We start from the raw sequence: 12,674 nt of genomic DNA, 5'->3' as shown, positions 1-12,674 counted from the left end.
TTTAATTGTTCAATATATCATGTCTTCTGTGTGATATGACTGGATGGTGGGACCTTAATAACCTCTTACAGCTACCCCCCACCCCCCTTCTTTCAAATTCCGCCTGAAGACATACCCAACTCTAACTGCCTCTAGCTCAGGCCCAGAAGCAAGGATATGCATATTCTTGGTACCATTTGAAAGAAAACACTCTGAAATTTGTGTAAATGTGAATTGAATGTAGGAGAATATAACACAATAGATCTGGTTTAGATAATACAATGAAAAAAACATACGTTTTTTCTTTTTAATTGTTGTATCATCATTTTAAAATGAACAAGATAAAACAAAACATTCAGATATGAATATGGGGACAATTTCAGTGAAAAACATAAGAGGGAACAGTACTTGTGCAAAGTGTCAGAATGATAACTTCCAAAATGAGTGTGCTACATGACATTTATCATGAAGTCACCCAGGTGTCCCACACAAGTAGCCCAAATGTACCCAAGTGGCCAAATTGGTGAAGGTATACATTTTAAAGCAAATAACTATATGCAAAATACCAAAATGGTATTCTAACACACACACAAAAAAAATTGAGGGGGAAAAAAATTGGGATTTTTTTTTTTTTTTTTTTATATATATACATTTACAAAATAACATGGGTAACTATTTACACACTTTCAATAAGACCCTCAGTCCTCTATCAATTCAAATCTATTTATATAGCCCTTCTTACATCAGCTGATATCTCAAAGTGCTGTACAGAAACCCAGCCTAAAACCCCAAACAGCAAGCAATGCAGGTGTAGAAGCACGGTGGCTAGGAAAAACTCTCTAAAAAGGCCAAAACCTAGGAAGAAACCTAGAGAGGAACCAGGCTATGAGGGGTGGCCAGTCCTCTTCTGGCTGTGCCGGGTGGAGATTATAACAGAACAGATTTTCAAACGTTCATAGATGACCAGCAGGGTCAGACACTAATAATCACAGTGGCCCGGGAGGTGTGGAGCCAGAGACACCAGGGGTCCTGCTGGATGAACCAGCTTTCAGAGGGGGATGGACACGTTGGCACTGGGGGCTCCCAGTCGGAGTCAGTGTCACTGTGAAAGAAAATGTTCAGTTAGAATAGTTTCACATATGAGCCCTGTATCAACAGGTATAATAAACAGATATATAGAGTACAGGGAACATAAAGTGCTCTTCCATTTCACTTTGGCCATTGTTGTGGGCCTGCCTCAAATAGGCTATTTCATGTGGGGGTGGGGTGGAGCGGCAGACACGCACCTCGACCATGCTTCCTCTAATCCATAATATGTAGACTGAGTTGAGGAAGCATGCCGCTGGAGGAAGTATAGCCAATGTGTACTTTACACATTTCATTACATTTTTATATATTGCAAATAAAATGTAAAAACAATCACAAATAATATTTTATATTATTAATTTCAAACAACGGCATTAGCATGAGAAGAACTTACCAGTCCAAAACAATGTGCTCCCCGTTCCTCTCCTTCCATTTGAGTCATGGTCGCTAACTGAGTCGTCTTCCAAAAGTATATGTTTCACTTCACGATCAATTTCCTCTATAATTCTGTCTACATTCGTATATCTAGTCTTAGATTTAGCTTTCCCTGTTTTATTGGCCATGATGTTCGATATATAAACAGCTGAAGATGCTCGTTACCGAAATAGTGCTGTGCGTAACAAGCTTGGCTCCTACCAGTATGAATCTTCAATGGCGATAGACCGTCTTTACGCCGGAGTTTACTATATGGGTTGGTCTTCCAACACAGAACCATTACATATTGCCGTTTACCTCTGCTCATTGGCTATCTACCCAGCTAGATTTCAAGACAATCAGTGGTCATTGGGTTAAAATACAGTCAATCAACAAAACAGCGGTCATATAATTGGTGCACAATGAGGTCATTACTTGTTGTCTTCCAATCGGTTTCTTTGGGTCAATACGTCCCGCGAAATGACCCATCAAGTTTGGTTGTGTTACAAACAAACAGTTGATTGCAATGAAACCAAACATGACTGGATAAAGTCACGTTTAGTCTGTGTAGTTACGTCGAATGTTTCGTCAAAAATTGAATGACACGGAATTCAACGAGATAAGCGTTCACAAAATGTTTCGTGTTAGGCTATAAAAATGGATTTAACCGAACAAAAGACCATTCATTGTGTAACAATGAGCCTTGGGATTGCAAACAGAGCAAGATCTTCAAAGGTAAACGATTCATTTCATTGAAATCTGTGATTTTGTTACGCCTGTGCTGGTTGAAATTGTATTTTGGTATGGGGCTCTGTGCTCAGATAATCGCATCGTATTCTTTCGCAGTAAATCCTTTTTTAAATCTGACAACGCAGTTGGATTAGCGAGATTCTAGGCTTTTGAAGCATGTGAGACACTTGTATTTTCAGGAATGTTTAATATGACTATTTATGTGGCGATCACCGTATGTTGTTGAATTTAAACCCGCTACCAGTATCCGTAGCGCAGAGAAGTTATTAACCTGGGTTTTCAGGAAAAGGCATGATTGGACTAAAAACGCCACTGAATATAGATGGCCTACGGATGGGTCATTTATAAAACCAAATATCAACATATGCAGGACATTGTGGAAAGAAGACAGGAAAATAAGACCAAGGGAAAGAAAAAAATGAAAAATATCCACCCTGTTTTCTATGACTGCTTTGTCAATGTTAAAAACTAAGGGTAACCTATTCTGGACTCAACAGAAAGCTACCTGTTTGAAAAAGGAATTGAAAAAGATCAAAGACCCTGCCTCCGTCAAGACAAAGAAGTTTCCTCTAGAATGCAGCGCCCCACCATATGCTCCACCACCCCCTCCCTACTGCGGGGATAGGTTTAAAGGAATTTATCCACTACTCCCAAACGAACTAGTAGCTCCAGGAGATAATTCTTCCCCACCACCGATTAGAATGTATCAAGAACTAGGAGATATATGGAATGATGCCAAGACTCAATCAACACCTCTCTATCCTAGAGTTACCATGGCAAAGGACCTCATGGCAGCTCAATAAAAGAAAGCACAGAGAGAAATGGATAACGCTGTTGAGGTTATCAGATGAGGTGGTAATGATGAAGATAAAGAGCAAAGTCTAAGTGGTAATCACACAGTGAATGGAGAGAACAGAAGAGAGGAAGAAGAACTGATACAACCGAGAACAGAATATAAAGAAAAACTGAAAACTGAACAAACAGGAGACACTGGGAGGAGAAGAAGAGAGAGGAGAGAATGTGAATAATTCACTGAACACGAGAGTGGCTCTGCCCTTCACCCATTTCAGACAAGCACTCTACCGACAGTTGAGGGAAAGTTTCCCACCACCAGAGATGTTGCAAGACCGGGTGAACTGCTCTTCACTGAAGATGATGATATCCTCGACTAGATGGATAAGATGAAGACAGAATGGCAAAGAGAAACCACAGAGAGATTTGAAGGCCCAAATAAGAAGGACCACATTAGACACTACTGCAGAGCCTGGAAAAAGAGGAAGACTGAGGAAAGAGCAAGAAAGGTAGCTCAGCTGGACAAAGGAAAGACCAGCAACCTGATGGTGGCTGTACCTCCTGCCACCCAGCAGCAACAACCACCACAGCCTCCTCCACCACCTGCTTCACAGTTTACCCAAGCACCTGCAGCTCAGTTCCCTCCTCAACCATATGAGAACCCACAACCATACCTACCAACACTGAGACAACCGCTGGTGTGCTGGAATTGCGGAATGACATATGAGAAACATGTGCCCTCACCAACCACAGCATCAGCCACCCTGGCAGCAAAGAGGAAGAGGTCAATGGAGAGGGAATGCTGGCAGAGGGAACTTCCAATGGTGGCTTGCCTGTCTTGGATAGGGGTTTGGAAAGGCAGGAACTTTTTGAAGCCCTGCTTGAAGCCATGTTGCTTCCAGCACAGTTGGCTACTCTTAAGGTCCGAGCCCACACAGGCAACACTGACAGCATTATTATAGGTAATACAGCTGCTGATGCTGCTGCTAAGAATGCTGCTTCCCGACGCCGTACTCATGCTGTTCTGCTTGCCTCCCGGTGTATGTCTGAAATCACTGGCTGTGGATGCACCAGGCTGTGGATGCACTTAATCACCCTTTGTGGGAGTCTGGAGGCTGCTCCAGAGGCCCTGGTGACCTGTGGAGGCAATCACACTCTGGCAGAACAGTTCTGCCTCTGCCTCTCGTCTCCTCTGTGTGTCGCTTGGCCCACGGGGTGGGAGATGGTAAGACTAATATCTGACACCTGGTTTTGTCCAAATCTGATTGAAATTTGCAAAACACATGTGTATAAATGTACTACATGCATGCAATACAACATTGGTAAGGGTACCCCCCTGAAACCAGGGAAATTTCCAGCGCAAGTAATGGGATTCACTGAGAAGGCTAATTAAACCATAAAAGGGGAGCTTGCCAAAGCATGCCACTCCACAGGGAAGTCTTAGGTAGAATGTCTCCCCTTAGTCTTGATGAAAATGTGCAATAGTATAAACCGCGGAACAGGGCTTAGCCCACATGAGCTCTTAACTGGCCGAACGTTCCTTTACACAGACCAATGACTCCAACACTGACTGACCTGACTGCACTGGATGGTGATGTGAGAAAATATATGAAGGAACTAACCCATGCTGTTAGTATTTGTATTCCCAATACAGGAAAGCACAGGAAGTTCCAGAACAGGGCGACCCAGACAGTCTGCCTGTTGACATTGGAGAATGGATCAAGCTGAAGGTCAAATCCAATCAAAGTTTATTTGTCACGTGCGCCGAATAAAACAGGTGTAGACCTTACAGTGAAATGCTTACTTACAGGCTCTAACCAATAGTGCGAGAAAAAAAAGGTGTGTGTGCGTGTGTGCGTGCGTGCGTGTGTAGGTAAGTAAAGAAATAAAACAACAGTAAAAAGACGTTTAAAAATAACAGTAGCAAGGCTATATACAGACACCGGTTAGTCAGGCATATTGAGGTAGTATGTACATGTAGGTATGGTTAAAGTGACTATGCATATATGATGAACAGAGAGTAGCAGAAGCGTAAAAGAGGAGTTGGGGGGAGGGCACACAATGCAAATAGTCCGTTTGGTTACCTGTTCAGGAGTCTTATGGCTTGGGGGTAAAAACTGTTGAGAAGCCTTTTTGTCCTAGACTTGGCACTCCGGTACCGCTTGCCATGCAGTAGTAGAGAGAACAGTCTATGGATGGGGTGGCTGGGGTCCTTGACAATTTTTGGGCCTTCCTCTGACACCGCCTGGTGTAAAGGTCCTGGATGGCAGGCAGCTTTGCCCCAGTGATGTACTGGGCCGTACGCACTACCCTCTGAAGTGCATTGTGGTCGGAGGCCAACCAATTGCCGTACTAGGCAGTGATGCAACCTGTCAGGATGCTCTCGAGGTTGCAGATGTAGAACCTTTTGAGGATCTCAGGACCCATGCCAAATCTTTTTAGTTTCCAGAGGGGGAATAGGCTTTGTCGTGCCCTCTTCACAACTGTCTTGGTGTGTTTGGACCATTCTACTTTGTTGTTGATGTGGACACCAAGGAACTTGAAGCTCTCAACCTGCTCCACTACAGCCCCATCGATGAGAATGGGGGCGTGCTTGGTGTTCCTTTTCCTGTAGTCCACAATCATCTCCTTAGTCTTGGTTACGTTGAGGGATAGGTTGTTATTCTGGCACCACCCGGCCAGGTCTCTGACTTCCTCCCTATAGGCTGTCTCGTCGTTGTCGGTGATCAGACTGTTGTGTCGTCTGCAAACTTAATGATGGTGTTGGAGTCGTGCCTGGCCATGCAGTCGTGGGTGAACAGGGAGTACAGGAGGGGACTGAGCATGCACCCCTGGGGAGCTCCAGTGTTGAGGATCAGCGTGGCAGATGTGTTGCTACCTACCCTCACCACCTGGGGGCCCGTCAGGAAGTCCAGGATCCAATTGCAGAGGGAGGTGTTTAGTCCCAGGTTCCTTAGCTTAGTGATGAGCTTTGAGGGTACTATGTTGTTGAACGCTGAGCTGTAGTCAATGAATATAATTCTGACATAGGTGTTCCTTTTGTCCAGGTGGGAAAGGGCAGTGTGGAGTGCAATAGAGATTGCATCATCTGTGGATCTGTTTGGGCGGTATGCAAATTGGAGTGGGTCTAGGGTTTCTGGGATAATGGTGTTGATGTGAGCAATTACCAGCCTTTCAAAGCACTTCATGGCTACGGACGTGAGTGCTACGGGTCTGTAGTCATTTAGGCTGGTTGCCTTTGTGTTCTTGGGCACAGGGACTATGGTGGTCTGCTTGAAACATGTTGGTATTACAGACTCAATCAGGGACATGTTGAAAATGTCAGTGAACACACCTGCCAGTTGGTCAGCACATGGACGGAGCACACGTCCTGGTAATCCGTCTGGCCCTGCAGCCTTGTGTATGTTAACCTGTTTAAAGGTTTTACTCACGTTGGCTACGGAGAGCGTGATCACACAGTCGTCCGGAACAGCTGATGCTCTCATGCATGCCTCAGTGTTGCTTGCCTCTAAGCGAGCATAGATGCAATTTAGCTCGTCTGGTAGGCTAGTGTCACTGGGCAGCTCGCGGCTGTGCTTCCCTTTGTAGTCTGTAATAGTTTGCAAGTCCTGCCACATCCGATGAGCGTCGGAGCCGGTGTAGTATGATTCAATCTTAGCCCTGTATTGACGCTTTGCCTGTTTGATGGTTCGTCACAGGGCATAGCGGGATTTCTTGTAAGCTTCCGGGTTAGAGTCCCGCACCTTGAAAGCGGCAGCTCTACCCTTTAGCTCAGTGCAAATGTTTCATGTAAGCATTGGCTTCTGGTTGGGGTATGTATGTACAGTCACTGTGGGGACGACGTCCTCAATGCACTTATTGATAAAGCCAGTGACTGATGTGGTGTACTCCTCAATGCCATCGGAAGAATCCCGGAACATGTTACAGTCTGTGATAGCAAAACAGTCCTGTAGTTTAGCATCTGCTTCATCTGACCACTTTTTTTATAGACCGAGTCACTTGTGCTTCCTGCTTTAATTTTTGCCTGTAAGCAGGAATCAGGAGGATAGAGTTGTGGTCGGATTTACCAAATGGAGGGCGAGGGAGAGCGTTGTACACGTCTCTGTGTGTGGAGTACAGGTGATCTAGAATTGTTTTCCCTCTGGTTGCATTTTTAACATGTTGATAGAGATTTGGTAGAACTGATTTAATTTCCCTGCATTAAAGTCTCCGGCAACTAGGCGCGCCGCCTCTGGCTGAGTGGTTTCCTGTTTGCTTATTTCCTTATACAGCTGACTGAGTGTGGTCTTAGTGCCAGCATCTGTTTGTGGTGGTAAATAAACAGCCACGAAAGTATAGCTGAGTACTCTCTAGCCAAGTAGTGTGGCCTGCAATTTATCACAATATACTCTACTTCAGGCGAGCAAAATCTAGAGACTTCCTTGGTTGTTTACAAATATACATAGACCGCCCCTCCCCCTCATCTTACCGGAGTGTGCTGTTCTATCTAGCCGGTGCAGCGTATATCCCGCTAGCTGAATATCCATGTCATCATTCAGCCACGATTCCGTGAAACATAAGATATTACAGTTTTTGATGTCCCATTGGTAGGATATTCGTGATCGTACCTCGTCTAGTTTATTGTCTAATGATGATGACGGTAACGGCAGCTTTCCTACTCGCCTTCTGCGGGTCCTGACGAGGCATCCGGCTCTTCATCCTCTGTACCTGCGTCGCTTCCTCTTGCGAATAACTGGGATGTCGGCCCTGCCGGGTGTTTGGAGAATATCATGTGAGTCTTGTTTGTTGTTGAAAAAATCTTTGTCTAATCCGAGGTGATGTGTGGGAGCACGCACAGCACTGAGTCATCACAGAATCTGACTGACTTACAGCTTTAACTTCTGAATAATGGATGTTTTTCTTTCTTCCATCTATATGGGGGGAGAAAATTGTTAGATGTGAATTAAAGAGTTCTTTGCACTCACCAAGTGATCCTTCTCCAAGCCTCTGCAACCTTTGTTACCTTCCCAGGGAGGTATTGATGTTGCAGGCATCCCTATTCCATGTGACGATGATATAATTTACAACTACCTTAGAGGAGATGGGTGCTAGCAAGTTGACGTTGATAGGCAGTTGTCATGGAAACACACCAAAAAATATTTTGTAAGTGCTGTAATGACAGAAGCCAAGTTGACAGCCACTCTTCTGAGGCAGAAAAACTCACCTCAGAGGCAGTAAAAAAAATAAAAAATACTATTGAGTCAGCAGAATATTGATGAGATTCATTTATTAGTGTGTATATGTCAAGTTCCTGTCTGAGCAAGCAGTTAGAGAATTTCTGAATTGATGAAGGCAAAGACTGGAAACTGGAAATCATGAGGTGTAATGCTCCCACTCCTCCCTGCCTGTCTTCAGCCCCGCCCCTAATCTGGTCTGCGCCAGTGATTGATGTGTTGTTGTTTCCCTCAGCCTGTCTCTGCTGGAGCTGGATTGGAGCAGATCGCTTGTCGAATGAGCGTATCAGTATTCAGCCAGAGATCCGATGGTATAAGGGTTGCTATAGCTACATAACAAAGGTCATTATGAGAGAGTTCTCGAGGTGTTTGTTTTGCTCCAGCCTGACAGATATTTCTGCACAACCGAGCACTGAGGAGGAGAAATCTCACGTCACTCCCTGAGTTTCTATCATTTATCACATGACATGTAGGTACAGCTTAAACCACAGTCTTTACACGGAGGGGAAAAGACATGGACATGATGAAACTGATTCAGTATCTGTAAGCTGCAGTAAATCTAGAGCATACTATACCTGATGCTATACATTACCAGTCATGGGCAATAATAGGCAACCTATCATCTTTTCAGAGAGAGAGAGAGAGAGAGAGAGAGAGAGAGAGAGAGAGGAGAGAGAGAGAGAGAGAGAGAGAGAGAGAGAGAGAGAGAGAGAGAGAAGAGAGAGAGAGAGAGAGAGAGAGAGAGAGAGAGAGAGAGAGAGAGAGAGAGAGAGAGAGAGAGAGAGAGAGAGAGAGAGAGAGAGAGAGAGAGAGAGAGAGAGAGAGAGAGAGAGAGAGGGAGAGAGAGAGAGAGAGAGAGAGAGAGAGAGAGAGAGAGAGAGAGAGAGAGAGAGAGAGAGAGAGAGAGAGAGAAGATTGACAAGATTGACTGCACTTGATCCAATTATGTCTTTCACCTCATCAACCTTGTGGGTGATTACTGTAAATCAGAAGCTATAGTCATGTCTGCATCTTCATGTATGTATTGAGTCATACATAGCTATGCTTATTCATGTCATAAACCCTTATAATTAGCATTACATACACAGTACAAGGTGACCCATGATTGACCTTAGACAACTGTTCCGTCTTAACACCTTTATCAAAGCTATGAGAACACCAGACCTCGATTCAAATACATATAAGTATTTTAAAACCTTTTTTTTTTAAGAATGTGTATTTGAGTATTTTCAATACTATTTTCTAATACCTGGGCTAAATGCATTGGAGTATATTTGAGTCAGTGTATTTGAGTATTTAAAATACTTTCCAACGTTATCTGAATACTTGCTTTAAAATGCATTAAAAAGAAATTGAAATACCTGAAATCGTTTTTGAACCCAGGTCCTGACTGTACACAACATGTCTATATGTTGAACTATTTTATATTTCATGTATTGCATTTAAGAGGCCTTTGTGCTGGTTGTAAAACCTGTGTTAGTACCAAATTAAATATAGTGCATTCTGAACAGGTGATTCACATTGACTCACTTAATTAAACATACTACTTTAGTTGCAACCTTTTCACCCTGATAGTAAGTACAACATGAACAGTAATTGTCTTTTGCAAAGTGCGATTTATTACGTTGCCTTGATTACATGTCTCTACATTCACAAATAAGCCAGTAACATATAGAATCCAACTGTAAAAGATTTAAGATATTTTCCTTTCCTGTCTCGAGAAAGACAAAACATCTTGCACATCGACAGGGGTGGAATTGGGAGGGAATGAGTGGGAACAGAGTTCCCAAAGTGATTTGGACATGTAAAAATACAGAATCTGAACATTTTACATTGGTTAATTCCCAGAGTGATTATTTTCCAATTCCATCCCTGCACATTGTTACGTTAGACTCTCTTTACATATACATAAACAACTTTGTTGTGGGCTGCCCATCTGCAACTGTCTTTAGGTTGAACCAACTGGTTTGTAAAAATACAAGAGTTATTTCTGTAGACGTGAGCCTTTGTCGTTTCCGGGAGCAGAAGTCTTCTTTGTGGACGCTGGATCGCAGGGCCCACGTTGGGGGCCCGTTTATGCAGGAGCCACGGAGCTGGAGGACACGGAAGAGGCCTCGGTCTTGGAGGCAGTGGTGGAGGCTCCATCCTCCTCCTCGAAGGGGTTCTTCCCACAGCATATGGTGGTGATCATGCAGTTGCGGAACTGCTTGTTCATCAACACGTAGATGAGAGGGTTGTACAGGGACGAACTCTTGGCAAAGAATGCCGGAATTGTCATGAAGACGGGGCCGAACTCTGATCCCTGGTTGCAGAAGATATACCAGGCCACGCTGGCGTAGGGCACCCAGCACACTAGGAAGGAGACGACCATCATGATGACCATGCGGGTCACTTCCCTCTCAGCCCTCTGGGTGGTCTCAGATTCCTGCTGGGCAGCAGCTGCTGCCTTGACAGCGCAGAGCAGGTTGCCGTAGCAGAAGCTGATGACTATCAGGGGAATCAAAAAGTGGACAATGAACATGTAGATGACAAAGGACTCGTTGTTGATCTCGGGGGCGCGTGTGTAGTAGTCAATTCCACATGAGCACTGCATGCCTTCGGGGATATAGCGGGACCAGCCGAGCAGAGGGGGCACGGAGCAAGCAGAAGCCATGACCCAGGTAAAGGCCACGCCCATGATGGCATGGGTCTCACTGAAGCGGAAGTTGCTAATAGGTTTGCAGACGACCAACCACCTCTCGACAGCCAGGACGACCAGGGACCACAGGGCAATCTCACCACCATGGGTAGCAAAGAATCCCTCGATGTTGCAGCCCGTTCTTCCAAAGACGAAATAGCCATGCATGGAGGTATACATCGTAGTGGTGAAACCGCCGATTACCATGAAGAGATCGGCCACAGCCAGGTTGAGCAGGATGTAGTTCAGGGCGGTCCTCAGCTTTTTGTGCTCGATGGTGACGTAGAGTGTGAGGAAGTTGATGGGGAAGCCGGTGAGGATGAGGAAGAACATGTAGGCAGCCATGAGTGAGTACGCCGCTGGGCTGACAAGGTAGTACTGGGGGTATTCATAAGGGTTCCTAACAATGCCAGTAGCATTGGACATAGGGACGTAGAAATCTGGTCCCTCTGTGCCGTTCATGGTTGCGGTCTTGCGGTGGCGTTCAGCCCTTCTTCAGATGGTGTTCCGGCTGTACAGAAAGAGAGATGGAAAGGGTCCTTTCTACAAATGCACCCAGGAAGTCAGGGTCCTGATTTTATAGGCACATCTTAAGGTGTTAGATGATCACTTTCCAAATCAGTCAGCACAATGTAATTTAGGCCACTGTTAATATATAATCCAGCCACCACTGCAAACATAACTGGCCACTCATCAAGTTATTAAGGTTACACCTGCTCATACCTATCAGGAGATGATGGCTTAATCTGAAACGCTGCATTGGCTGTTACACACCTCGGCCTCATCCACATACCCAGAACTGAGTTAGTCATTTACATACAACTTTTAAACACTTTGTTACATTTACAGTCTGTTTTTTGAAGATATATTCAATATATTTTAGAGACATGTTTGAAGCTTCATACTCCAAGCATAAAAGAGTGAAGAGACGGAGTGCTGTGGGAAAACAGATGGTTTGTTATAAGTGACGATAAGAAACACTTTAAGCTATGGTAATACATAGGCACAAAGTAGAATAGCTGCACCACCAGGAAATACTATATGGTGTGTCACGTTCCTGCCCTGTTTTCTGTTAGTTTGTGTATGTGTTAGCTGGTCAGGACGTGAGTTTGGGTGGGCAGTCTATGTTTTCTGTTTCTATGTTGGTTTAAGGGTGACCTGATATGGCTCTCAATTAGAGGCAGGTGGTTTTCATTTCCTCTGATTGAGAGCCATATTAAGGTAGGTGTTTTCACACTGTTTGTTTGTGGGTGGTTGTCTCCTGTGTCTGTGTGATGTTACGCCACATGGGACTGTTTCGGTTTTGTTTGTTCGGTTTATGTAGTCTGTTCCTGTTTTCATGCGTTCTTCGTTATACGTAAGTTCTTATGTTCAGGTGCGTCTACGTCGTTTGTTGTTTTGTAGTTATTCAAGTATAGTTCGTTTTCTGTCTATGTCGTGTCTTGTTTAAATCAATAAATCATGTCATCATACCTCGCTGCATATTGGTCTTCAGATCCCTCTCTCCTCTCCTCGTCTGAGGAGGAGGAGGATTTAGAGTATCGTTACATGGTGATTGAAATGTGTTTTTATAGATAATGGTCTTAGACGTGTAAAGTTCCTCATTGTGAACGTATTACATAATTGTACATGAAATGAATATATGTATTCATATTAGGTATAGCAATATTTATACATTTTTATCAAAATAATGTAAAATATTATTTTCATAAAACATTATTAATTGTAGCAACATAAAGTTACATGTAATTCACAGGTCATTC

The 12,674-nt window shown here is 44.1% G+C and overlaps 1 protein-coding gene across 1 annotated transcript; it reads right to left on the bottom strand.

The window, feature by feature from the left end:
* Positions 1-10,308: 10,308 nt before the first annotated feature.
* On the bottom strand, positions 10,309-11,432 carry rho (rhodopsin). Its single transcript, XM_055932109.1, has one exon. It carries the CDS (start codon positions 11,371-11,373, stop codon positions 10,309-10,311), a length of 1,065 nt encoding a protein of 354 aa, XP_055788084.1. The 5' UTR covers positions 11,374-11,432.
* Positions 11,433-12,674: the final 1,242 nt, after the last annotated feature.

The sequence above is a fragment of the Salvelinus fontinalis genome, chromosome 8 (assembly GCF_029448725.1).
Source record: "Salvelinus fontinalis isolate EN_2023a chromosome 8, ASM2944872v1, whole genome shotgun sequence".
Classification (NCBI taxonomy): domain Eukaryota; kingdom Metazoa; phylum Chordata; class Actinopteri; order Salmoniformes; family Salmonidae; genus Salvelinus; species Salvelinus fontinalis.
Note: the sequence above shows the minus strand (reverse complement) of the source record. Positions and strands in the feature narration are given on the sequence as shown.